This window comes from Manis pentadactyla, chromosome 3 (genome assembly GCF_030020395.1).
Source record: "Manis pentadactyla isolate mManPen7 chromosome 3, mManPen7.hap1, whole genome shotgun sequence".
NCBI lineage: Eukaryota > Metazoa > Chordata > Mammalia > Pholidota > Manidae > Manis > Manis pentadactyla.
In genome coordinates, this window is record NC_080021.1 from 147,614,021 (window position 1) to 147,640,446 (window position 26,426).

The window sequence follows — 26,426 nt, forward strand, 5'->3', positions numbered from 1 at the left end:
CATAGGGGTGCATATGTCTTTTTGAATCTGAGAAGTTTTATTCTTTGGGTAAATTCCAAAGAGTGGGATTCCCGGGTCAAATGGTATTTTTATTTTTAGTTTTTTGAGGAACCTCCATATTGCTTTCCACAATGGTTGAACTAGCTTACATTCCCACCAGCAGTGTAGGAGGGTTCCCCTTTCTCTGCATCCTCAGCAGCATTTGTTGTTCTTAGTCTTTTCAATGCTGTCCATCCTTACTGGTGTGAGATGATATCTCATTGTGGTTTTAATTTGCATTTCTCTGATGATTAGTGATGTGGAGCATCTTTTCATGTGTCTGTTGGCCATCTGAATTTATTCTTTGGAGAACTGGCTCTTCATATCCTCTGCACATTTTTTAATCAGGTTATTTGCTTTCTGGGTGTTGAGGCATGTGAGTTCTTTATCTATTTTAGATGTTAACCCCTTGTCGGATATGTCATTTGTGAATATATTCTCCCATACTGTAGGATGCCTCTTTGTTCTGTTGATGGTGTCCTTTGCTGTACAGAAGCTTTTTAGTTTAAGGTAGTCCCATGAGTATTTTGATAGGAATTGCATTGCATCTGTAGATTGCTTTAGGATGGCCATTTTGACAATATTAATTCTTTCTATCCATGAGCATGGGATGTGTTTCTATTTATTGATATCTTCTTTAATTTCTCTCATGAGGGTCTTGTAATTTTCAGAGTATAGGTTCTTTTACTTCCTTGATTAGGTTTATTCCTAGGTATTTTATTCTTTTTTAAAAAAATATACATATTATTTTGGTACCATTAATCTACAATTACATGGAGAACATAATGTTTACTAGGCTCCCCCCTTCACCAAGTCTCCCCCACATACCCCTTCACAGTCACTGTCCATCTGCATAGTAAGATGCTATAAAATCACTACTTGTCTTCTCTGTGTTGCGCACTCCTCCCGTGCCCCCACACACTACACATGCTAATCGTTATGCCCTCTTACTTTTTCCCTGCCCTATCCCTCCCTTCCCACCCATCCTCCCCAGTCCCTTTCCCTTTGGTAACTATTAGTCCATTCTTGGGTTCTGTGCTTCTGCCGCTGTTTTGTTCCTTCAGTTTTCCTTTGTTCTTATACTCCACATATGAGTGAAATCATTTGGTACTTGTCTTTTTCCACCTGGCTTATTTCACTGAGCATAATACCCTCTAGCTCCATCCATGTTGTTGCGAATGGTAGGATCTGTTTTTTTCTTATGGCTGCGTAATATTCCATTGTGTATATGTACCACATCTTCTTTATCCATTCATCTACTGATGGACATTTGGGTTGCTTCCATATCTTGGCTATTGTAAATAGTGCAGCGATAAACATAGGGGTGCATCTGTCTTTTTCAAACTGGAGTGCTGCATTCTTAGGGTAAATTCCTAGAAGTGGAATTCCTGGGTCAAATGGTATTTCTATTTTGAGCATTCTGAGGAACCTCCATAATGCTTTCCACAATGGTTGAACTAATTTACATTCCCACCAGCAGTGTAGGAGGGTTCCCCTTTCTCAACAACTTTGCCAACATTTGTTGTTGTTTGTCTTTTCAATGATGGCGATCCTTACTGGTGTGAGGTGATATCTCATTGTGGTTTTAATTTGCATTTCTCTGATGATTAGCAATGTGGAGCATCTTTTCATGTGTCTGTTGGCCATATGAATTTCCTCTTTGGAGAAGTATCTGTTCAGATCCTCCACCCATTTTTTAATCGGGTTATTTGCTTTTTGGGTGTTGAGGTGAGTTCTTTATATATTTCGGATGTTAAGCCCTTGTCGGATACGTAGTTTACAAATATATTCTCCCATACTGTAGGATACCTTTTTGTTCTATTGATGGTGTCCTTTGCTGTACAGAAGCTTTTCAGCTTGATATAGTCCCACTTGTTCATTTTTGCCTTTTTTTCCCTTGCCCGGGGAGATATGTTCATAAAGAAGTCACTCATGTTTATGTCCATGAGATTTTTGCCTATGTTTTTTTCTAAGAGTTTTATGGTTTCATGACTTACATTCAGGTCTTTGATCCATTTCAAATTTACTTTTGTGTATGGGGTTAGACAGTGATCCAGTTTCATTCTCTTAAAGTTTTGGAAAACTTTAAGGAGAATGGGTATTATGTCTTCTCTGTATGTCTGTATGTCGAATTTTGTCAAATACTTTTTCAGCATCTATGGAGATGATCATGTGGTTTTTGTCCTTCTTTTTGTTGATGTTGTGGATGATGTTGATGGATTTTCGAATGTTGTACCATCCTTGCATCCCTGGGATGAATCCCACTTGGTCATGGTGTATGATCCTCTTGATATATTTTTGAATTCAGTTTGCTAATATTTTGTTGGGTATTTTTGCATCTACGTTCGTCAGGGATATTGGTCTGTAGTTTTCTTTTTTGGTGGGGTCTTTGCCTAGTTTTGGTATTAGGGTAATGTTGGCTTCATAGAATGAGTTTGGGAGTATTCCCTCCTCTTCTATTTTTTGGAAAACTTTAAGGAGAATGGATATTATGTCTTCTCTGTATGTCTGATAAAATTCCGAGGTAAATCCATCTGGCCCTGGGGTTTTGTTCTTTGGTAGTTTTTTGATTACCGCTTCAATTTTGTTGCTGGTAATTGGTCTGTTTAGATTTTCTGTTTCTTTCTGGGTCAGTCTTGGAAGGTTGTATTTTTCTAGGAAGTTGTCCATTTCTCCTAGGTTTCCCAGCTTGTTAGCATATAGGTTTTCATAGTATTCTCTAATAATTCTTTTTATTTCTGTGGGGTCCGTCGTGATTTTTCCTTTCTCGTTTCTGATTCTGTTGATGTGTGTTGCCTCTCTTTTCCTCTTAATAAGTCTGGCTAGAGGCTTATCTATTTTGTTTATTTTTTCGAAGAACCAGCTCTTGGTTTCATTGATTTTTTATATTGTTTTATTCTTCTCAATTTTATTTATTTCTTCTCTGATCTTTATTATGTCCCTCCATCTGCTGACCTTAGGCCTCATTTGTTCTTCTTTTTCCAATTTCGATAATTGTGACATTAGACTATTCATTGGGGATTATTCTTCCTTCTTTAAATATGCCTGGATTGCTATATACTTTCCTCTTAAGACTGCTTTTGCTGTGTCCCACAGAAGTTGGGGCTTTGTGTTGTTGTTGTCATTTATTTCCATATATTGCTGGGTGTCCATTTTAATTTGGTCATTGATCCATTAATTATTTAGGAGCATGTTTTTAAGCCTCCATGTGTTTGTGAGCCTTTTTGCTTTCTTTGTACAATTTATTTCTAGTTTTATACTTTTGTGGTCTGAAAAGTTGGTTGGTAGGATTTCAATCTTTTGGAATTTACTGAGGCTCTTTTTGTGGCCTAGTATGTGGTCTATTCTGGAGAATGTTCCATGTGCACTTGAGAAGAATGTGTATCCTGTTGCTTTTGGATGTAGAGTTCTATAGATGTCTATTAGGTCCATCTGTTCTAGCATATTGTTCAGTGCCTCTGTGTCGTTACTTATTTTCTGTCTGGTGGATCTGTCCTTTGGAGTGAGTGGTGTGTTAAAGTCTCCCAAAATGAATGCATTGCATTCTATTTCCTCCTTTAGTTCTGTTAGTATTTGTTTCACATATATTGGTGCTCCTGTATTGGGTGCATATATGTTTATAATGGTTATGTCCTCTTGTTGAACTGAGCCCTTTATCGTTATGTAGTGTCCTTCTTAATCGCTTGTTACTTTCTTTGTTTTGAAGTCTATTTTGTCTGATACTAGTATTGCAACATCTGCTTTTTTCTCTCTGTTGTTTGCATGAAATATCTTTTTCCATCCCTTGACTTTTAATCTGTGCATGTCTTTGGGTTTGAGGTGAGTCTCTTGTAAGCAGCATATAGATGGGTCTTGCTTTTTTATCCATTCTATTACTCTGTGTCTTTTGATTGGTGCATTCAGTCCATTTACATTTAGGGTGATTATTGAAAGGTATGTACTTATTGCCATTGCAGGCTTTAGATTCATGGTTACCAAAGGTTCAAGGTTAGTTTGTTTACTACATTACTGTCTAACTTAACTCACTTATTGAGCTATTGTAAACACAGTCTGATGATTATTTCTCTCCCTTCTTATTCCTCCTCCTCCATTCTTCATATGTTGGGTGTTTTGTTCTGTGTTTTTTTTTAGGAGTGCTCCCATCTAGAGCAGTCCCTCTAAGATACCCTGTAGAGGTGGTTTGTGGGAAGCAAATTCCCTCAACTTTTGCTTGTCTGGGAATTGTTTAATCCCTACTTCATATTTAAATGATAATCGTGCTAGATACAGTATCCTTGGTTTAAGGCCCTTCTATTTCATTGCATTAAATATATCATGCCATTCTCTTCTGGCCTGTAAGGTTTCTGTTGAGAAGTCTGATGATAGCCTGATGGGTTTTCCTTTGTAGGTGACCTTTTTTCTCTCTCTGGCTGCCTTTAATACTCTTTCCTTGTCCTTGATCTTTGCCATTTTAATTATTATGTGTCTTGGCGTTGACCTCTCTGAGTCCCATCTCTTGTGAGTTCTGTGTGCCTCCGTAGTCTGAGCAGTTATTTCCTCCCCCAGTTTGGGGATGTTCTCAGCAATTATTTCTTCAAAGACACTTTCTATCCCTTTTTTTCTCTCTTCTTCTTCTGGTACCCCTATAATGTGGATATTGTTCCTTTTGGATTGGTCACACAGTTATCTTAATATTGTTTCATTCCTGGAGATCCTTTTATCTCTCTCTATGTCAGCTTCTATGCGTTCCTGTTCTCTGGTTTCTATTCCATCAATGGCCTCTTGCATCTTAACCATTCTGCTTATAAATCCTTCCAGAGTTTGTTTCACTTCTGTAATCTCCCTCCAGACTTCATCTCTTAGCTCTTGCATATTTCTCTGCACCTCTGTCAGCATGTTTATGATTTTTATTTTGAGTTCTTTTTTGGGGAGACTGGTTAGGTCTCTCTCTGCAGGTCCTCTCTCAGGTGTTGTCTCAACTATCTTGGACTGGACTAAATTTTTTTGCCTTTTCATGGTGATAGCGGTGGCTGTAGGCAGGTTGCAGGTGTGTCAGCAGGGAGAAGAAAGTCCTTTCCTGCTTGCTGGATGCCTTGCCCTTCTCTGATGCCTGTGTTGGTTACCCGCACTCCTAGAGCAGCCACTGGGTTAGTCCCCTAAGCTGCTGTGTGCGGGATCTCTGTCAGAGCAGCGCGGAGCCCTGCTGGGAGTGGCAGGCATGCCAGGTGTGCTCCTCTATGATAGCGGTGCCCCTGCCGGGCAGCTATGTGGCAGCTGCGGCCTTTGGGTCTGGCCTGGGCAGCTGTGCGTTGGGCTGGGATTCCAGTCGGCTGCTGGGAGCGCGCCTGCTCCCTCTGGCTCTGCTGCAGGTGCGCATGGGGCTTTCCCGCGCGGGCCTCTACTGGGCTCCTCTGGCTCCACTGCCACTGGTGCGTGCGAGTTGCACCCGGGCTGTTCAGTCGCTGCTGCTGCGGGCTCGCAAAGCCTCTTCTGGTCCCCTCTGGCACCCTTGGCACACGCGATCTGCTCCTAGTCCCTTCCGGTGCTGTCACCCCAGCACGTGCTGCCACTCTCCCGCTACTGGGCCGGTGTGTCCGGGTCCGCGCCAGTTGGAGGAACGACTGGCAGGCTGCTTAGTGCCATGAGGGGCTTCAGAGCTGCACTGCCTCCCTGGGGTTTAGGGCGCCTAAGGTTCCCTGGGATTCCCAGCTGCTGGCTAAGTGTGCCAGGACGACTTTGTCCAGCCATGGGGTCCCTGTCTCTTTAAGACTTGCAGAAAGCACTCACTTTTCTTTTGTCTCAGGGGTGCTATTTGCGGGGACTTGCCCACAGGTTTTGCTTTTCCATTTCTCTAATATCCAGCACCCCATGCACCTTGTGTCTGCACTCTGGGTGCAGATTTCTAGAGCTGGTTGTTTAGCAGTCCTGGGCTTTCACTCCCTCCCTGTTCTGACTCCTTTCTTCCTGCTGGGTTCTGGGGTGGGGGAGTGTCCAGGTCCCACCTGGCCATGGCTTGTATCTTACCCCCTTCATGTGATGTTGAGTTCTCGCAGATGTAGATGTATCATGGCTGTTGTACTACAACCACTGGTGTCTCTTTTAGGAATAGTTGTATTTATTGTATTTTCATAAATATGTGTGTTTTGGGGAGGAGATTTTCTCTGAACTACTCATGCCACCATCTTCCCATGATCCCCCCGGTATTTTATTCTTTTTGATGCAACTGTGAATGGAATTGTTTTCCTGATTTCTCTCTGCTAGTTCATTGTTAGTGAATAGGAATGCCACAGATTTCTGCATATTAATTTTGTATCCTGCAACTTTTCTGAATTTAGACATTAGATCTAGTAGTTTTGGAGTGGATTCTTTCGGCTTTTTTATGTACAATATCATGTAATCTGCAAACATGTTCAGTTTGCCTTCTTCCTTGCCAATCTGGATGCCTTTTATTTTGTTTTTTCTGATGCCCGTGGCTAGGACCTCCAGAACTATGTTGAATAGAAGTGGGGAGAGTGGGCATCCTTGTCTTGTTCCCGATCTTAAAGGAAAAGCTTTCAGCTTCTTGCTATTAAGTGTAATGCTGGTGGTGGGTTTGTCGTATATCACCTTTATTATGTTGAGGTACTTGCCCTCTATACCCATTTTGTTGAGAGTTTTTATCATGAATGGATGTTGAATTTTGTCAAATACTTTTTTAGCATCTATGGAGATCATCATGTGGTTTTTGTCTTTCTTTTCACTGATGTGGTGGATGATGTTGATGGATTTTCGAATGTTGTACCATCCTTGCATCCCTGGAATAAGACCTACTTGATCATGATGGATAATCTTTTTGATGTATTTTTGAATTTGGTTTGCTGAATTTTTGTTGAGTATTTTTGCGTCTATGTTCTTCAGGGATATTGGTCTGTAATTTTCTTTTTTGTGGTGTCTTTGCCTTGTTTTGGTATTAGAGTGATGCTGGCCTCATAGAATGAGTTTGGAAGTATTCCCTCTTCTTCTACTCCTTGGAAAACTTTTAGGAGGATGGGTATTAGGTCTTCACTAAATGTTTGATAAAATTCAGTGGTGAAGCCATCCAGTCCAGGAGTTTTGTTCTTAGGTAGGTTTTTGATTACCATTCATTCAATTTCATTGCTGGCCATTGGTCTGTTCAGATTTTCTGTTTCTTTCTGGGTCAGCCTTGGAAGGTTGTGTTTTTCTAGAAAGTTGCCCATTTCTTCTAGGTTATCCAGTTTGTTAGCATATAATTTTTCATAGTATTCTCTCATAATTCTTTGTATTTCTGTGGTGTCCATAGTGATCTTTCCTTTTTCATTTCTGATTCTGTTTATGTGAGTAGACTCTCTTTTTTTCTTGATAAGTATGGCTAGGGGTTTATCTATTTTGTTTATTACTCAAAGAACTAGCTCTTGCTTTCATTGATTCTTTCTATTGCTTTATTCCTTCTCGATTTTATTTACTTCTGCTCTTATCTTTATTATGTCCCTCCTTCTACTGACTTTGGGCCTCCTTTGTTCTTCTTTTTCTAGTTTCATTAATTGTGAGTTCAGACTGCTCATATGGGATTGTTCTTCTTTCCTGAGGTTGGCCTGTATTGAAATATACTTTCCTCTTAGCATGGCCTTTGCTGCATCCCACAGATTTTGTGGTGTTGAATTATTGTTGTCAAATATCTCCATATATTCCTTGATCTCTGTTTTTATTTGTTCATTGATCCAGTGGTTATTTAGGAGCATGCTGTGAAGCCTCCATGTGTTTGTGGGATTTTTCATTTTCTTTGTGTAATTTATTTCTAGTTTCATGCCTTTGTGGTCTGAGAAGCTGTTTGGTACAATTTCAATCTTTTTTAATTTACCAAGGCTCTTTTTGTGTTCTAGTATTTTATCTATTCTTGAAAATGTTCCATGTGCACTTGAGAAGAATGTGTGTGCTGCTGCTTTTGTGTGTATAGTTCTGTAGATGTCTGTTAGGTCCATCTGTTCTAATGTGTTGTTCAGTGCCTCTGTCTCCTTACTTATTTTCTGTCTGGTTGATCTGTCCTTCAGAGTGAGTGGAGTGTTGAAGTATCCTAGAATAAATGCATTGCATTCTATTTCCTCTATTAATTCTTTTAGTGTTTGTTTCACATTTGTAGGTGCTCCTGTGTTGGAGGCATAGATATTTATAATGGTTATATCTTCTTGTTGGATTGACCCCTTTATTATTATGTAATGTCCTTCTTTGTCTCTTGTGACTTAATTTGTTTTGAAGTCTATTTTGTCTGATACAAGTACTGCAACTCCTGATTTTTCTCCCTATTCGTTGCATGAAATATCTTTTTTCATTCCTTCACTTTTAGTCTGGGTATGTCTTTGGGTTTAAAGCGAGTCTCTTCTAGGCAGCATATAGATGGGTCTTGTTTTTTATCCATTCAGTGACTCTCTGTCTTTTGTTTGGTGCATTCAGTCCATTTACATTTAGAGTGATTATCGATAGGTATGTACTTATTGCCATTGCAGGCTTTAAATTTGTGGTTACCAAAGGTTCAAGGTTAACTTCCTTACTATATAAGAGTCTAACTTAACTCACTTAATATGGTATTATAAAAACAATCTAAAGGTTATTTTTTTTCTTCTATTTCTTCCTCCTCCATTCTGTATATATAAGGTTTCATATTCTGTACTCTTTGTCTATCCCTTGATTGACTTTGGGGATAGTTAATTTAATTTTGCATTTGCTTTGTAATTAGCTGTTCTACTTTCTTTACTGTTTTTTTTTTTTTTACCTCTGGTGGCAGCTATTACACCTTAGGAACACTTCCATCTACAACAGTCCCTTCAAAATACACTGTAGAGGTGGTTTGTGGGAGGTAAATTCTCTCAGCTTTTGCTTATCTGGGAATTGTTTAATCCCTCCTTCAAATTTACATGATCATCTTGCCCAGATAAAGTAATCTTGGTTCGAGGCCCTTCTGCTTCCTTACATTAAATACATCATGCCACTCCCTTATGGCCTGTAATGTTTCTGCTGAGAAGTCTGATGATAGCCTGATGGGCTTTCCTTTGTAAGTGATCTTATTTCTCTCTCTGGCTGCTTTTAATAGTCTGTCCTTATCCTTAATCTTTGCCATTTTAATTACTATATGTCTTGGTGTTGTCTTCCTTGGGTCTCTTGTGTTAGGAGATCTGTGTACCTCCATGGCCTGAGAGACTATCTCCTTCCCCAGACTGGGGAAATTTTCAGCAATTACCTCCTCAAAGCACTTTCTATACCTTTTTCTCTCTCTTCTTCTTCTGGTATCCCTATAATGTGAATATTGTTTCATTTGGATTGGTTACACAGTTCTCTCAATATTCCTTCATTCTTAGAGATCTTTTCTCTCTGTGCCTCAGCTTCTTTGTGTTCCTCTTCCTTAGTTTCTATTTCATTTATTGTCTCCTCCACTGTATCCAATCTGCTTTTAATACCCTCCATTGTCCTCTTGAACGATTGAATCTCTGCCTGGAATTCATTCCTGAGTTCTTAAATATTTTTCTGTACCTCCATGAGCATGTTAATGATTTTTATTTTGAAATCCCTTTCAGGATGATTCATGAGATTGATGTCATTTAAATTTTTCTCAGAAGTTGTATTCATAATTTTACTTTGAACCAGGTTCCTTTGGCATTTTGTATTTGTGTGTGGCGCCCTCTAGTGTCCAGAAGCTCTACTCTCTGGAGCTGCTCAGCCCCCAAAGTAATGTTGGCAGGTCACAGGGGAGGGGTATTGGTGCATGGTGGAAGGAAAGAACTGTTTCCTCCTTCTGGCTGCTATGCCTGTCTCCACTGCCTGAACCAGTGGTCTGAGCACACAGGTATAAGCCTCTATGCTTTGCATTTGTAGTTGCTGTAGACAGGTTTCCCTCTGGCTGGCCTAACGCCAGGGTAGAGTTTGCTGGTTTGCGAGCCAGGTGGGGCAGGCTGGGAAAAAAGCGCAGTAGGCTGCATATCATGAAGGGGGTCCTTGGAGCTGTGTTGCCAATCAGGGAGCTGGAGTGCCTAAAGTTCATGAAAGCTTCCAACCTGCTGGGCATAGTGCACCTGGACAACTTTGTCTACCTGTCCTTTCTCCTGAGCAGTAAGCTCTCTGCAATCCTTGCCCCTTTAGCAGCCCTCTTGCTGTTAGGAAGTCTGTCAGACTGCATGCCTTTCTTTTGTTTCAGAGTAGTCGGATGTGGATCCCTGCTTTCCACAAGTGGCTGGAATCTCAGTTTCTCCAGGAATTTTGCCTGTCTTTGCTTTCCAACCCCCTAATCATAAGAGTACCATGCAAACACCATGAAATGTAGGTTTGTGCTCCCAGAGGAGATCTCTGGGATTAGGTATTCAGCAGTCCCAGGCCTCCACTCCCTCCTGCTCTGTTTCTCTTCCTCTTGTCAGTGAACTGTGGTGGGGGGAAGGTCTTGGGTCCCTCTGGGCCATGGCTTTGGTATGTTACCCTGTTCTGTGAGGTTTATTCTTTTCTCCAGGGGTATGCAGTTTGGTGCAGCCCTCTTTCCTGTTGCTCTTTCAGCATCAGTTGTATTAATTATATTTTCTTATTATATATGGTTTTAGGAGGAAGCCTCTGTCTCACCGCTCATGCTGCCATCTTTAATCCTCTCCTCTGCCTATTCTCTTGTACTTACTTACAGTCATCCCCCCTTATCTATGGGAGATAAGTTCCAAGACCCCCAGTGGTTGCCTGCAACCATGCATAGTACCCAGTCCTACATATACTATGTTTTTTCCTGTATATACATACCTATGATAAAATTATGTTAGGTACAGTAGGATATTAATAGCAATACCAAAATGGCACAATTATAACAATATACTTTAATAAAAGTTATGTGAATGTGGTCTCTCAAAATATCTTATTGTACTGTACTGTACTCACCCTTCTTGTGTTTATGTGAGATGATAAAGTGCCTAGGTGATGAGGTGCAGTGAGATGAATGAGGTAGGTATTATGACCTAGCATTTGGCTATTACTGACCTTCTGATGACACATCAGGAGGAGAATCATCTGCTTCCAGATAGCAGTTGACGGGGGTAACTGAAACTGTACACAAGGGGGAACTACTGTATTCCTTTTGCAAAATTAGTATACTCAGTGTCCTGAAATCCAGGAGTTCTTCCCTCCAGACCTTTTTTCTTGCTATTGTCCAGGTTGAAAGCCCCTCCTGTGTGCAGCTGTGCCCTATTATCTGTCTAAATTCCATACAAACTCCAAGGCTTATCTCAAGTCCCACCTTCTTGGAAGGCTTCCGTGACCAGAGCAGAACACAGGAGTTCCCTCCTTTTCTAAATTCTGTTGTTAGCAAATGTTTGTCCTCTTATTTGGCATTTAATTTATACTGGCTTTTTCTTTTATAGCAATTACTTAAAAATGTAAAATTAGCATATATTTCTTTCCAAGAGTAGGTACTATAGCCATTTTAATGAGCAAATAATAATAGATTTTCATCACCCACTTCTGAGCCAGGATAAAGGCACATTAACCTTTGTTTTATTGACAAAGTAAGGAAATGAAGAGATCTTATGCAACTTGATTAAAATCAACTAAGTCAATTTTTATATAAGTATGGGCCCCAAATCGTGTTTATAGTCATGTGTCATACTTATTATTACATTCCCTAAATGAAAACAAAGGATGACTCAAAATAGGTAACAATGACTCCATTTACTTATCCTTTCAATTATGAAGAAATATCATTTAGAATATTTAGATTTATCTTAAAATTTCTATTGAAAATACTGGTTAGAAAGACAAAGAATTTGGCATCAAATCCTCTTAGAAAAAAATGCTGTCTTAGAATAAGATGCTATCTATTTGTTTTCAACCTGATAAAGGATAAAAATCTAAGAACAAATTAGTGGTTGTCAGAGGTGGGGTGGAGGGTGGGTGAAATTGATGAAGGGGGTCAACAGGTATAAACTTCCAGTTATAAATAAGTCATGGGGATGTAATGTACAGCACGATGACTATCGTTAATAATACTGCACTGTATCAGTCAATAATATTGTATAGTTAATAATAATGTGTTGTATATACTATTGTATACTGTATTGTATAGTTAATAATATTGTATTTGAAAGTTGCTGAAGAATAGGTTATAAAAGTTCTCATCACAAGAAGAAGACCCTCCAACTATGTAAGGTGATGGATGTTAGCCAGATTTATTTGTGGTTATCATTTCACAATATATATACAAATATTGAATCATTATATTGTATACCTGGAACTAATACTGTTATATATCAATTATATCTCTATAAAAAAGAGAAATCTAACCCCATAATAGTAAAAAATCCTTGTTTTATCCTAAAATATCAAGTTAAATATTTTCCTCAAAATGAAAGTTACTTTCTTAGTCATGTGTTTCTTTTTCTGTCCCCTTTCAAGTAATCTTTTCTGGGAATAAGAAATAGTTCCACCCAGAAACTAGACAAGTTCAGAGTCGATGTGAAATTTGAATTTTTCCCTATTAGGTATAAAAGATCTTAATCTGTAGTTTCACTAAATATCTGTAAAGGAATAAAAAATTTAGAAAAATATCCCACTATTTCCAACAAATAATTATTACATAGCATAGAGAAGTTGTCTCAAAGTGACTAATTTCACTTTTCTTTAGCTCTGAGAAATCATCTAGCTCTGGTTCAAAGATGAATCTGTATTAATAAAATGGAATGAAGCTGAGTTCTCTCCAAGGGGTAATGTCCCTTCTCACATGAAGAATCAGGAAAATCTATGGTAAATTGTTCATATCTTTTAAAATTTGTATTCATATATTATTAGTTATAAAATTTAATAAATCATGTTCTCTTAAGTCTCCCTTGTAGTTCTAATATTTTATGAAAAATCAATTATTTCTGTATCATAAGATTTCTTTTCCCTTCTTCTTGGCTAATAAACAGAGTTTGAGAAAAGAACACTTTGGAAACTTTGATCTAATCAAACATATCTAAATCCCTGGGTATCCTTAGCCATGTGGCTCTGCTTTGAATTTGGGCAACTCTTCAATTCAATTCAACAAACACATATACATTCATTGTGCATTTATTATGTCCTAGGCATGCTGCTGCTAGTTTTCATGGGAGCAGAGTGTGTAAGTCATAGAGCTTATTCTCATATAGTTTAGTGTCTAGGCAGAAAGATGTGTATGCACCAATTATTACACAAATAAGCTATACAAAGTATTGTCATTGGCCTACAAACAAGGGGAAACAAGAAAAGAGAACTAATTTTACTGGAGAGGTCAACAGAAGCTCCAGAAATAAGGTGATTATTGAATTCATTCGAAGTAACCTAAAAATGCACAAGGCCCAACATACAAAGATTTTATAAATTAAGAGAAATTTTAGAATACAAAATTACAAATTAGCAGCATTTAGAATGTTCTAGTTACCCTCTCATGTGATTTCACTGAATATTGTACCTTTCTTTAGGCTGGCAGGTTGGCTTGTAAAAGATTTGGTTTCAACTGTGTCACTTGTGACAGCCCCAGCAGGATCACAGCCATATCAACACTGACTTCCAGTGCCAAGGTGAGCGCTCAACACATTGTAGACAGTTAACACCCAAAGGAGTGAATTAATTAAGTATTTCAATAGCATTTTGTAATGTGACTCAAACTTTCTAATTTATCTCTTTTTGTAAGTGGATTCTTTTGGATGTTGAGTCCCCAGTGGCCAGGGTCTGCTATGGAATTCATTTTCCAATAGCTAAACCTGGGTCTCATGTTTAACCGGGTCAGTTACGGAAGTGTAGGCACAATGCAGATTCCTCATGATCATGGTTGTTGCTGTGCCCACCTCCATGCCAAGATCCTCACTGATACCAACAAGGTCGCACAAATTCATACATCCTTTTAAATCTGAGAGCCAAAATCACAATTCGAGATTTTACAGACAGGCACACAGACAAACATACAAACACATCCCTCCATGAAGCACAAAGATGCTAGCACAGACATACAACACACAACAACAAAGGTGCAAAAGGGGACTATGGTATTAGTTGGGGTGTGACACCAAAGGGCAAATATGGTCTGAAATAGGCAAAAAGTGAAATCATATTCAACATTTATCCTTGCTTCCTGCAAGAAAGACTACCTCCTCTCATTCAACAGGAGACACTGGATTTGCTTCTCTTTTCAATTTAAATGTTTTATTACTTATATTTAGGTCTATTTTTGCTTCCCAGAAAATTAGCATTTTACCCTGAAATCTCTGGGTCTGAGTCTTTCCCTCTTCCTAACTGTGATTTCATTATTTCATTTTCCAGTAATATATGCTCCATTTCATGGTGGAAGGTAATGGGAGAATGGTATTCAAGTTCCTAAAAGCTCTATTTTGTACTTTTATATAGAAAATACATCATTCCCATTTAAGCAGAGAAAATCAGTGATAGCCATCACATAAATTATAGTTCATGTGTAAATGGTTAAGAATTAAGAAAATCCCATTAGGTAAGGCCAATAGAAAGTCTACTTACTCCTGGCCCCGTTTGACCCCGTGTGACCTTGTGAGTGTTCCATGAAGCATTTACTTTCCTGGACTGCTTGTTAGCAAATTCTCGGGCCCTATCTAGACACATAAATCAGAATTTGCATTTTAACAAATTCCCCACAGTATTTGTGTGCACATTAAAGTTTTAGAAGCATGAGTTAACCAATCACAGGGCTTCATGGAAACTAAGAGAAATTACTCCATCAGTCTTTAATTTAGATTGGTTTTCCTTTCAAAGAGCTACAGACCCAAATGCTAATTATTTTCAATATGTTGCCTAAATTTACATTAAGGTACATTCATGGAATTTGGTGGCCGCCCTACATTCCATTTACACTCCATCTAATGGTGCTCTATGATACAAGCTGTCCCTGCCACCATTTGCATGTGAGAACCAGGTGTGCATGGGGAGAAAGAAGGAACCAATGATGTGAATTAGGGAATTAAATGGAAGACTGACACATGTTTTTCATTGTACAGGGGGGATTCAAATCACTGTCACCCCATTGTTTTCTTCCCATTGTCTTAGTCTCCAAGTAACAAAGGAAAACCCCCAAACTCCCAACAGGTTTTTGTGTTGCACATACCAAGTGAGTTTTCTTGAGTTTATTTCTCTTCCTCCAAGAGAAGCTAAGGAGAGGCTGAGTCCCAGACATGTTGAAACGTGGTTGCTGTAGGTATCCCCTGCCAAATAGCTCCCAGTCAACGAAACGATGCTATCCCTCCCTAGACTTGAGTTTCAGGAAGATTAGTGACGTATCCATTGCCTCAAAAAACCAGCTGACACTGTTTGCCTGGGAATGAGCCTACTAAAGGAGTATTGATGGTGACACTTAGGACGACTAGAGTTGCTGCTGAAGGAATGACAGGATGAGGATGTGTGAAAAAGTTAACTTTTTAAGCAACAAAGAAAGGTGACATACCCACGCTGCATCCCAGACATCCTTCTTTACAGGGCATGCAATCTTCATAGTCTGGGTCCTGGACTTCACCTATACAGTGAGAAGAGAGAAAACTGCAATTCATTTTCCCTGACTGAAGACACATTAATTGCTATGAAAATACATTGGTGTGTAGCTTATTTTCAAGCAAACCATAGAGCAGTTATGATACCCAAAGTTATCCTTGAATGTATATTTGTCGCCCACATTTTTATTTTCTTCCATTTAAAAAAATGCAATCTGTAATTTTAAAAAATCAAAGTCTTGCATATACTTCAGACCTTCAAGGTTAATCATGAAAAGTAGTAATCCCCTGTGCCTCTCTGCCCCTTCCCTTTTCCCAGAGACAACAAATTTCAATTCTTTTAACTGTTTCTTTTAGTTTTTACCTTCAAATGTCTAAATCACAGTAGATTATAATGCTACTCTTTGACTTTATTTTTAGACATTATCTGCAGGGATAAAGACTAGCTTGCTTTCACCACTATTCTAACAAATGCACATACACTTTATATTCCCCCAGTCAAACGTTTCACTAGGTCAACATTCAGTATTAACCTTGTTAAGACTGCATAACTATTATTCATATTCTGATTACATTACTTTGGTTTTCCCTTGTGTTAGTATTTGTTTGGCTTCTTTATGTGCTTCCTCAGTATCTCTCCTTAATTCATGTCTAACTGAACCACAAGTATAAATCAGCTGTAATGTTAGTTCCTTCTTTGCTGTTATCCTAAGGATTCCTTTTACTTCTGTCCTCCTTTTGATCTCCCATTTTCTGGATCCCATGTCTTCTTATTTTTTTGTTCTATTTATTGGTGGAACATATCCTCTAGAAGTAATTTTCCCAAAAGGGATGCATGAGAGGTAAATTTTTTGAAAACTTGCATGATTGAAAATACTTTTTTCTATCATCAACGCATGACTCATGGTTTGACTGAGTTCAGAATTTTAAAGAAAAATAATTTCTCCTCTCAAGATGTTAAAGTTTTTGTTCCATTTTAATGTTTTACTTTCCAATATTGGTAAGTTCAGTGCTAGTCTCATAGCCAGTCCTTTATATATGACCTGCTTTTCTTCTCCCTAGATTTTTTTTTTGGTAGAGAAAAAAACAGTACTCCAAATTCTTACAGTGATGTATCTTGGTGTGTCTTTTAAAATCCATTATGCTGGGCAGGCAAAGGGCCCTTTCAATCTGGAAATTTATGGCTCTTCAGTTGTGGGAAATTTTTATGAATTATTTCTTTGTTGATGTTCTCTCTTCTGTTTTGCTGTTTACTCTTTGAGAAACTGTTATATTTGGAATCCTTGGGCTGAGCCTTTATTTTTTCTTTCTTCTCCATTTTCCATTTTTATTTTTCTTTTTGTTCAAGTGATTTTATCTCTATCTTTCTGCCTTTCTCTTGCATTCTCATTCTTCTTTTTGTTTTGAGTTCCAAGATCACATCCTTGAATATATATTTGTCACCCAATTTTTATTTCTGTCCATTTAAAAAAATGCAATTTGTAATTTTTAAAAATATAGTTACCATCCATCACACTATAACTGAATCCCTTCACCCCTTTTGCCTACCCCTGAACCCTCCTCCAGTCTGGTGACCATTGGTCTGTTACCTATTAGATTTATTTGTTTGTTTTGTCTTGTTCTTTCTGTGCTTGTTTCTTAGATTCACATATGAGTGAAATGGTATGGCATTTGTCTTTCTCCTTGTGACTTCTTTCACTTAGCTTAATACCCTCAGGGTCTATCCATGTTGTCACAAATGGCAAGATTTTGTTCTTTTTTATGGCTGAGTAGTATTCCATGTACCACATCTTCTTTATCCATTTATCCATTAGTGGATATTTAGTTTTTTTTTCTATTTCTTGGCTATTTGTAAATACTGCTGCAGTGAACATAGGGGTGAATATATCTTTTTGAATTAGTGTTTTTGTACTCATTGGATAAATACCCCGTAGTGGAATAGCTGGGTCATGTGGTAATTCTACTCTTAATTTTTTGAGGAATCTCCATACTTTTTCCATAGTGGCTGAACCAATTTATAATCTCACCAACAGTGTAAAAGAGTTCCCTTTTTTCCACATCCTTTCCAACACTTATTTATCTTTTAAAAAATGTTTTTGATAATAACTATTCTAACAGGTGTGAGGTGATATTGATTTTTCATTTCCCTGGTGATTGGTGATGTTGAACATCTTTTCACATGCCTACTGCCATCTGTATTTCTTCTTTGGGAATATGTCTATTCAGACCCTTTGCCCATTTTTTAATTGGGTTATTTTTGTTGTTGTTGTTGAGTTGTATTAATTCTTTATATATTTTGGATATTAACCCCTTATCAGATATATCATTTGAAAATATCTTCTTCAGTTTAGTAGGTGACCTTTTCATTTTAATAATGGTCTCCTTCATTGTGCAGAAGCTTTTTAGTTTCAAGTAGTCCCATTTGCTTATTTTTGCTTTTTTGCCCTTGCTTTAGGAGTCTGATCCACAAAAACATTGCTAAGACTGATGTCAAGGAGCTTACCACCTATATTTTCTTCTAGGAATTTTGTGGTTTTTAGGTCTTACATTCAAGTTTTTAACCCATTTTAAGTTATTTTTTGTGTATGATGTAATACAGTGATCTAGCTTCATTCTTTTGTATGTGGCTGACAAGTTTTCCAAACACCATTTATTGAAGAGACTGTCCTTTCTCCATTGTATGTTGTTGGCTCCTTTGTCATAAATTAACTGTCCATATATGTGTGGGTTTACTTCTGAGCCCTCAGTTCCAATGATCTGTATGTCTTTTTTGTGCCATTACCATACTGTTTTGATTATAATATAGCATATAGTAGTACAGTAGAGCTTTGTAGTATAGTTTGGAATCAGAGAGCATGATGCCTCCAGCTTTGTTCTTCTTTCTCAAGATTGCTTTGTCTCTTCAGGTTCTTTTGTGCTCCCACACAAATTTTAGAATTATTTGTTCTGGTTCTGTGAAATATGCCATTGGAATTTTCATAGGGATTGCATTGATCTGCAGATTGCTTTGGGTAGTGTAGATATTTAAACAATATTATTTCTTCCAATCCATGAGCATGAAATATCTTTCTATTTACTTGTATCATCTTCAATTTCTTTCCTCAATGTCTTAGAGACTTTCACCTCCATGATTAAATTTATTCCTAGGTATTTTGTGTTTTTTTGATGTAATTAAAAAAATTAGGTTGTTTTCTTAATTTCTTTTTCTGACAGTTCATTATTACTATACAGAAACATCATAAATTTCTCTATAGTGATTTTTGTATAATGTGAGTTTACTGAATTCATGTATTGGTTCTAACAGTTTTTGAGTGGAGTTTTTAGATTTTTCTATATATAGTATCATGTCACCTGCAAATAGTGACAGTCTTACTTCTTTCTTTTCTATTTGGTTGACTTTTATTTCTTTTTATTGCCTAATTGCTGTGGCTAGGATTTCCAATGCTATTTTGAATAAAAAGGGTAGACATTCTTGTCTTGTTCCTGGTCTTAGAGGGAGAGCTTTTTTCAGCTTTTCCCTGTTGAATATAAGGTTAGCTATAGTTTTGTCATATATGGTCTTTATTCTTTTAAGGTACATTTTCTCCGTACTGCTTTGTTAAGAGTTTATATCATAAATGGATATTGAGTTTTATCAAATGCTTTTCCTATATTTATTGAGATGATCATATGATCTTTATCATTCATTTTTGTTAATGTGGTGTATCACTTTGATTTGTGGATGTTGAACCATCCCTGCAATCTGACTCAAATGTGGTGTATGATACTTTTAATGTGTTGTTGAATTTGGTTTGTTAATATTTTGTTGAGGATTGTTGCATCTATGTTCAAAAGCATATTGGCCTGTAGTTATCTTTTTTTATGGTGTCCTTGTCTGGTTTTGGTATGAGGATAATGATGGCTTCATAAAATGTGTAAAGCATACCCTCCTCTTCAATTTTTTGGAAGAGTTTGAGAAGGGTATATATTAAATCTTCTTTGAGTGTTAGAAAGAATCCAACAATGATGTTGTCTGGCCCTGGGATTTTGTTTGTTGGGAGTTTTTAATTGCTGATTCAGTCTTATGAGAAATCCATACATTCAGGTTTTCTATTTCATCCTGATTCAGTCTGGGAAGACTGTATGTTTCTAGGAATTTATCCATTTCTTCTAGGTTGTCCAATTTGTTGGCATATAATTATTCCTAGTAGTCTCCTAAGATACTTTGTATTTCTGTGGTATCAGTTGTAACTTCTCTTTCATTTCCGATTTTATTTATTTGAGCCCTCTCTTTTTTTCTTGGTGAGTTTAGCTAAAGGTTTGCTGATTTTGTTTATCTTTCCAAAGAACCTGGTCTTAGTTTCATTCATCTTTTCCATTATCTTTTCAGTCTCTATTTCTTTTATTACTACTCTAATCTTTATCATTTCCTTCCTTTTACTAACCTTGTTCTTCTTTTTCTAAGTACCTTTCAGTGTAAAGTAAAATTGCTTAACTGAGATTTCTCATTTGTTAAGGTAGGCCTGTATTTATATGTACTTCCTTCTGGATGTATATAGAAGGAAGTACATAAAACTTCCCTCCAGATCTCTCCATTGATGTGTGTGGGATGCTAAAGTCTCTTACTATTATTGTATTGCTTTTTGTTAATATTTGCTTTAGGTCTGTTAATATTTGCCTCATATATTTAGGTGCTCCTATGTTGGGTGCATAAATATTTTTATATTTGGTCAGTTAATATTTGCTTCATATATTTAGGTGCTGCTATATTGGTTGCATAAATATTTACAAATGTTGTATCCTCTTGTTGAATTGATGCCTTTATCATTATGTAATGGCCTTCTTTGTGTCTTAGTACAGTCTTTGTTTTGAAGTCTGACATAAGTATAACTACACCAGCTTTCTTCTTGTTTCCATTTGAATGGAGTGTCTTTTTCCATCCGTTCACTTTCAGTCTGTGTGTGTCCTTACTTTTAAAGGGAGTCTCTGTAGGTAGCATATAGATAGGTCTTGTTTTTTAATTCATTCAGGTACTCTTTTGATGGGCTAATTAAGTCCATATATTTTTAAAATAATTATTGATATGTAGTTATTGTCATTCTGTTAGTTGTTTTCTGAGTGTTTTTGAAGCAAAAACAGTTCTAAATGATAGATCCACTACCTGTATTATATATTTCACATTTCCCAGTAAGATTGTTACTTTCATGTGTTCTCTTATTGATTAGTATCTTGTTTTTTCAACTTAAAGAAAACCCTTTAAGATTTCTTAATCTTAAATCAGTAAGGCTGATTTAGTGGTGATGAATGCCTTTAGCTTTCTCTTATCTGAAAAACTCTTAATCTCTCCTTCAATTCTGAATGATAAATTTGCTGGGTAGAGAATTCTTGGTTAGGAAATATTTCTTGTCAGCACTTCAAATATGTCATGTCACTCCCTTGTGGCCTATAAAGTTTCTGCTGAAAAATCTGCTGATAGCTTTATGGGTTTTCCTTTGTAAATAGTAAATTGTTTTTCTCTGTCTACTTTCAAGATTTCTACTTTATCCTTAGCTTTAGCATTTTAATTATAATGTGTCTTGGCGAGGTTCTCTTTGAGTTCATGTTATTTGGAACCCTCTGGGCTTCCTAGACCTGGTTGTCTATTCCTTCCCTAAATTAGGGAAGTTTTCAGCCATTATTTCTTTGATTATATTTCTCTCTTCTCCTTTTGGGACCCCTAAAACATGACTGTTACTCTGTTTGATGTTATCCCGGAGGTTCCTTAAGGTATCCTCATGTTTTTAAATTCTTTTTACATTTTATTGTTCTGTCTGGGTGAGATCCATTGTTTTGTCTTCCAGCTTGCTGATTCATTATTCTCTTAATCCACTCTGCTGTTGAACCCCTCTAGTATACTTTTCAATGAAGTTATAATTTCTGTTTGGTATTTTCTTTCCTTTGTTAAAGTTTTTACTGTGTTTGTCCCTTCTCCTGAGTTCAGTGAGCATCTTTATGAACATTACTTTGAATTCTTTACCAGGGAGGTTGCTTATTTCCATTTATTAAGGTATTTTTCTAGAGATCTGTCTTATTCTTTGGTTTGGAGTATATTCCTCTGTCTCCTCATTTTGCTTAAATCTCGTGTTTGTTTATATGCATTAGGTAAGACAGCTGTCTCTCCCACTCTTGGTGTGGTCTTGTGTAGGTGATGAGCTGTAGGGTCCAGTAGCACAGTATCCCTTGGCTTCCAGAGCCAGGTGCTCAAGGGGCATTCTTTGTGTGGGCTATGTCCGTTGGCTGTGGCAGGGCTGTAGCTGTGGTGTGAGGTGGGCAGGGTGTGGTGTGCTTGGCTGGTGTGGTGGTTGTGTGGCTGTGGGATGAGGGTGGCTCTGGCTGATCACCTGACCCTGCTGTGCTATTGCATGAGGTGGGTGAGCATGAAGCAGGCACACTGGTGCTAGCAGGCTAGCAGGAGAACACCAATGTCTATTCCTTCCCTAAATTAGCACCTGCCAGCTCTGTCACCAACAAGTTAGAATGTGATTGCAGAAAAGGTACACACCAGTGCTTCTGTCCCCAGAGAAAGTTACTGCAGGTTCCTGCCTCTCCAGCAGTCACTTTAGGATTAGTAAATGGGTATCCCTCATTTATAGTCTAGGCACTTTTCACACTGTTACTTTCATGCTGGATCTCAGGGTGAGTGGGTCTGTATGCTAGCCTTTTAAGAGTGGGTTTTCCACTCCCTACAGTTTGATGGTCCCCTTAGACTTAATTCCTATGATTTTCAAAACCATGTGTTTTCAGGATTCACTTTTTCCAGTGCCAGACCCAAGAGTTGGGATGCCCGATGCAAGGCAAAGTCCCTTCACTCCTGGGAAGTTCCATATTTTGGGGATTCCTTCCTGCTTGTGTCATCACTGTGCCTGGGGCAGGGTCCTGGGTGAAGCCATTTTTCTGCCTCTCCTGCCATTTTTGATGCACCTCTTTTATCTTTTGTTGTGGAGACACTATTCATCTCTCTCAGGCGAATTTTCCTTTTCAGAGGAAAATTATTCCATATGTAGCTGTTAATTTGTTGTATCCTTTAGGAGGAGGTGAGTTCAGGGTCTAAATATGTCACCATCTTGAATACCCCTCTGTATCTCATTCCATTAATTTAATAGATTGGATCAGCATGATTGGCTAAAAAATAGAAAAAGTTGGAGTATATGCCTTGCAATTCATTTTAAAGCCAAGTTGGTACATTTTATTTATTAAAGAAATATTCTGCTTCTGGGAATATGGACCTGAGTATATAAATGAACAGGCTCTCTTTTTATCTGTCTTCCTAAATACTTTTTTTCAAAAGTTTAAAATCCTTTACTGCATTAATAAACATTAAGAAGAAAAAGGAATGAATGTCTTAATTATTCTAGACACCTTAGAGCTCTCGTCAGCACCAGACTGGGCATAATTCATATACAGGACAGAGAAAGTCTGTGGCATTCTTACATGAAAAAGAAGAAAAAGTATTAAGCCTGTTTTTTAATCTTCCTCGTCCCATGTTAGATAAGGAATTGGGCAATAATGCTAACACACAGGATTCACAGAACCTTTTAATATTTTCAGGTAGTTTTACGTAGGCTGATTCTCACTGGCTTCTCATAGCAGTGCCCTTGGTCCTATGCTTTCCCATTCATAAGTGACGAAACCAAGGCATAGAGAAATTAGACCAGTTTATCTAGAGTCTCATAACTGGTAATTGGGAAGGAGAAAATTGTTGGTTAGGACTTTCAGATTATAATCTAATTTTCTTTCCACTATACCTGTCCACAAACCCTCCACTCAAGGTCCATTTCTATGTGACTACCTGCATTCTTATGTCTCTATTAGTGTCTAGAAAACCCAGAGAAAAGGTGTGCAGAGGAAGAGAGAGGGCAGCCAACACTCTCTCCATTTGTCATACAGAGTAACACAAAGTCATCTCAGGCACTAATATTAAAGCCAGGAAGATAATTCAAATCTCTGGGGATTCAGGGGCATAGCTCCTCACCCCACCTCCTGGTATAGGGCAGTGGCCCCAGAGAAGTCTTACCTTGTCCACACTGCTGGCAGGTGTGATTGGTGGGCACTACAAAGTAGCCACCCATGCACCGTATGCAGATGTGTGCACTGTGGCAAAGCTCACAGTTGTCTGGGCAGAGCAGGCAGGTGTGCCCATCAGTAGGGTAGTGGCCTGCTGGGCAGCTCCTCCGACACTCCCCCTGGTACAAGAAGCGCTCCCAGCCGTACTTATCTGAACAGATGGACGGGCAACACAAAGAAAGAAAATGTACAAATTAACCATGGAGCTAATATAAGCTATTTTATTAAAAAAAAAAGATAGAACTGAATGCTTTGGTTCCTAGGAGACCAGAAGTATGAGAGTGGATTTAATGAAAAGTATAATATCTATATGCTTGTAGTTGAAATGTTTTCATTGTAGGGAATCATTTTCTGATATTTTATATATCTGAGTGAAAAATACTATCTGGGATGTCACTGCAAAAGAACAAACTACTCTCTTTGGATAAGTCTGAACTTTCCTAAGGGCTCCTTTCGATGTCTGTGGAAGCTCACAGACTTAGGCTATAGAGATCCCATGAGAATAAACAGATGCCTACTGGTAGACACATTTTTATGACAGTGCAATCATTTAGATTGATTTTGAGTCCTGTTATCAAAATCATGTGCTTGTGTTAACTGTCTAAGGTCTGAATTTTTGCACAGCTGCCAACTTCTATAATGACAGCCTATTGAAGCACCAGACCAAGCACACCTCTGTGCTTTCTTTACATGTATTCCTGAAAGTTCCTGAAAGTCCCTGGGCTTCTGTCAACATTGGACTCTACAAGCAGTTCCCCCAGTGTGAGACTCTAGGAATTTGCTCCCAAAGGGAATGGAAAATCCTAATCAATTACAAACTCACCATTAATGAGAAAAGAATTATAATCAGTTATAAGTATATATAAATAAAAACATACATATATTTATATATGTAATATAACATATAAAAAATATATCTCTATATATAAAAAAACAAGTGTAATATAGGTGCACTTAGCAATCTATCACCACACTTGTGAAGTTTTTGTGCTGAGTTTAGGGTATTCATCTCTGAATCAGGTCTTCCATATTCTCCTTACTCTGAAGAGCAGCTGATCTGTGTTACCCAGAATAACCAGGGTCTAGTGTTCAGTCATCATGTGATCTACCACACAATGGACTGGAACCACTGACCTTCAAGATACAAGGCTGCTGAATTTGTGGCTAATGAGCACTAACTCCATATTGCAAGCACAAAAACTGTAAGGCTGAACCACACATGAAATTGCCAGTATTTGAGTGATTTTGTACGTGTAAACTTGGCACTCTCAGGTGGTCTAACCTAATGTTTCTTATTTAATTAAAGCTTTAGTTCAAATACAATTTAAAAGTAACACCCTTGGATTATGGGCTGTGAAGCTGCTTCTTTTCTGTTTCTGATTTCATGCCAGAAGTCTTCTGATTCCCATGGGATGAAGAAGATGAAGAGGGCTTGCATAGAGGTGGTAGGGAAAAGTGTCTGCTATCTCCAAGTATGACCTAAAAGGACATTGTCCTCCATGGGAAGGAGAGTGTTTGAGAGGATGTAATGTGCATTTGGTGATTCTACAGCAATAGGCCGGTGTGTGGAACACAACACCCTGATCTGATGGAGCCTGGAACCCAAAAGGGTCAGCTTTGCAAGTTATATTCTTTTCAGACACTTTATAAAACCCTTGCAAACCCCATTTCCACCAAGACTCATTCAGAAAAGACTTTGTCAGGGGCCAAACTTCTCAGATGTAGGTAGAAGAAGCCGATTCCTTCATCCATCCAGCAGTTGCTCTGCATTCCCTACTCCTTCATGTAACATCAACTCAGGATCCAGAGGTTTGGAAGCAGCCTGGCACATAGTGAGTTCTTAATGCATATTCATCGAATGAGTCAGTGGGTTAGTATTTGATAATATTCCTATCTTTCCAACACATCCAATTGGATCATCAATCTTAAAATAAGAATGATGATGGGTTTAGATATCCAAGGAAAGCTCTCTAATCCCATTTTTATTATCCAAACTTGGCTTTATTATTTGAATCTCTTAGGGTATTTTAATTTAGGCTTAAAGGATAGAGATTTGGAGGATCTTGGTATTTAGGATACATGAGCACTGTAAAAAGTGGTGACTTAGATGTCTTGACCATGGCCAGCTTTTCCCACAGGTTTGGTCCAGGATGCCAAGATCTGGTCATTTTTCCAATAGCCTGAGTAGTGTGGCAGCTTGCATAGTTTGGGCTGGTAATTTGGATACCCCACTGATTCAAATAGCATGCATAAATTTTTGCCCAGAGTCTCAGAATTTAAATTATTGTAATGATATGTAGGAAAAGCTTGTTAGAGTAGTAGAAGGGCTGATAATTTTGTTAGCTGCCAAGACCTTTCATGTTTCATGTGATAATATAAGAGTTAAAGTGCAGAAACTCCAAAAGGGGTTCAGCTTGTCTTTCATTTATACTGAAGACTAATTAACTGTTTCCAGAGCATCTCTTGGCAGCTGATTTTGTTGGAAGAGAAGGTAGGCTGATGTGAAGGTATTGGATGTCTGCAGGAGGAGAGTGGTTGAGGGTTAAAGGCATGAGGTGAAAAGGACTGTGGAAAGGATGAAAGAAAGAAAGGCTGAGGGACTCTGAAAAGAAACTTCATTAACTTTATTTTGACATTTTGTTTTCTTTAGCTCTGGGTGATTGTTGAATTTAACTTGGGCCAGTTTGGTAGAGAATAAATCTGGAAGACAATTAAGTAAATCTTCACCAACAGAGCTAAAGATCCACACTTCCAAAAGGATTCAGACCTAAATCTTAACTAAATTACAATTAAGCTAAAGGTGAAATTTCTACAAACTGATGGGAGAGGCTTATGTGTATAGATGGG

At 38.0% G+C, this 26,426-nt stretch overlaps 1 protein-coding gene across 5 annotated transcripts in view; it reads right to left on the bottom strand.

Annotated features, from left to right (window-relative positions):
* The window catches only part of PCSK5 (proprotein convertase subtilisin/kexin type 5), a 452,855-nt gene that overhangs the window by 76,111 nt on the left and 350,318 nt on the right, over nucleotides 1-26,426 (bottom strand). For 3 of the 5 annotated variants that reach the window (XM_057498570.1, XM_057498569.1, XM_036893450.2), the window contains exon 23: nucleotides 15,455-15,523. In XM_057498570.1, the coding sequence (XP_057354553.1) occupies nucleotides 15,455-15,523 (69 nt within the window). Of the gene's footprint in view, nucleotides 1-15,454; nucleotides 15,524-23,529; nucleotides 23,731-26,426 lie in introns of all 5 variants that reach the window. The other 2 variants (XM_036893448.2, XM_036893449.2) reach the window with 1 other exon arrangement.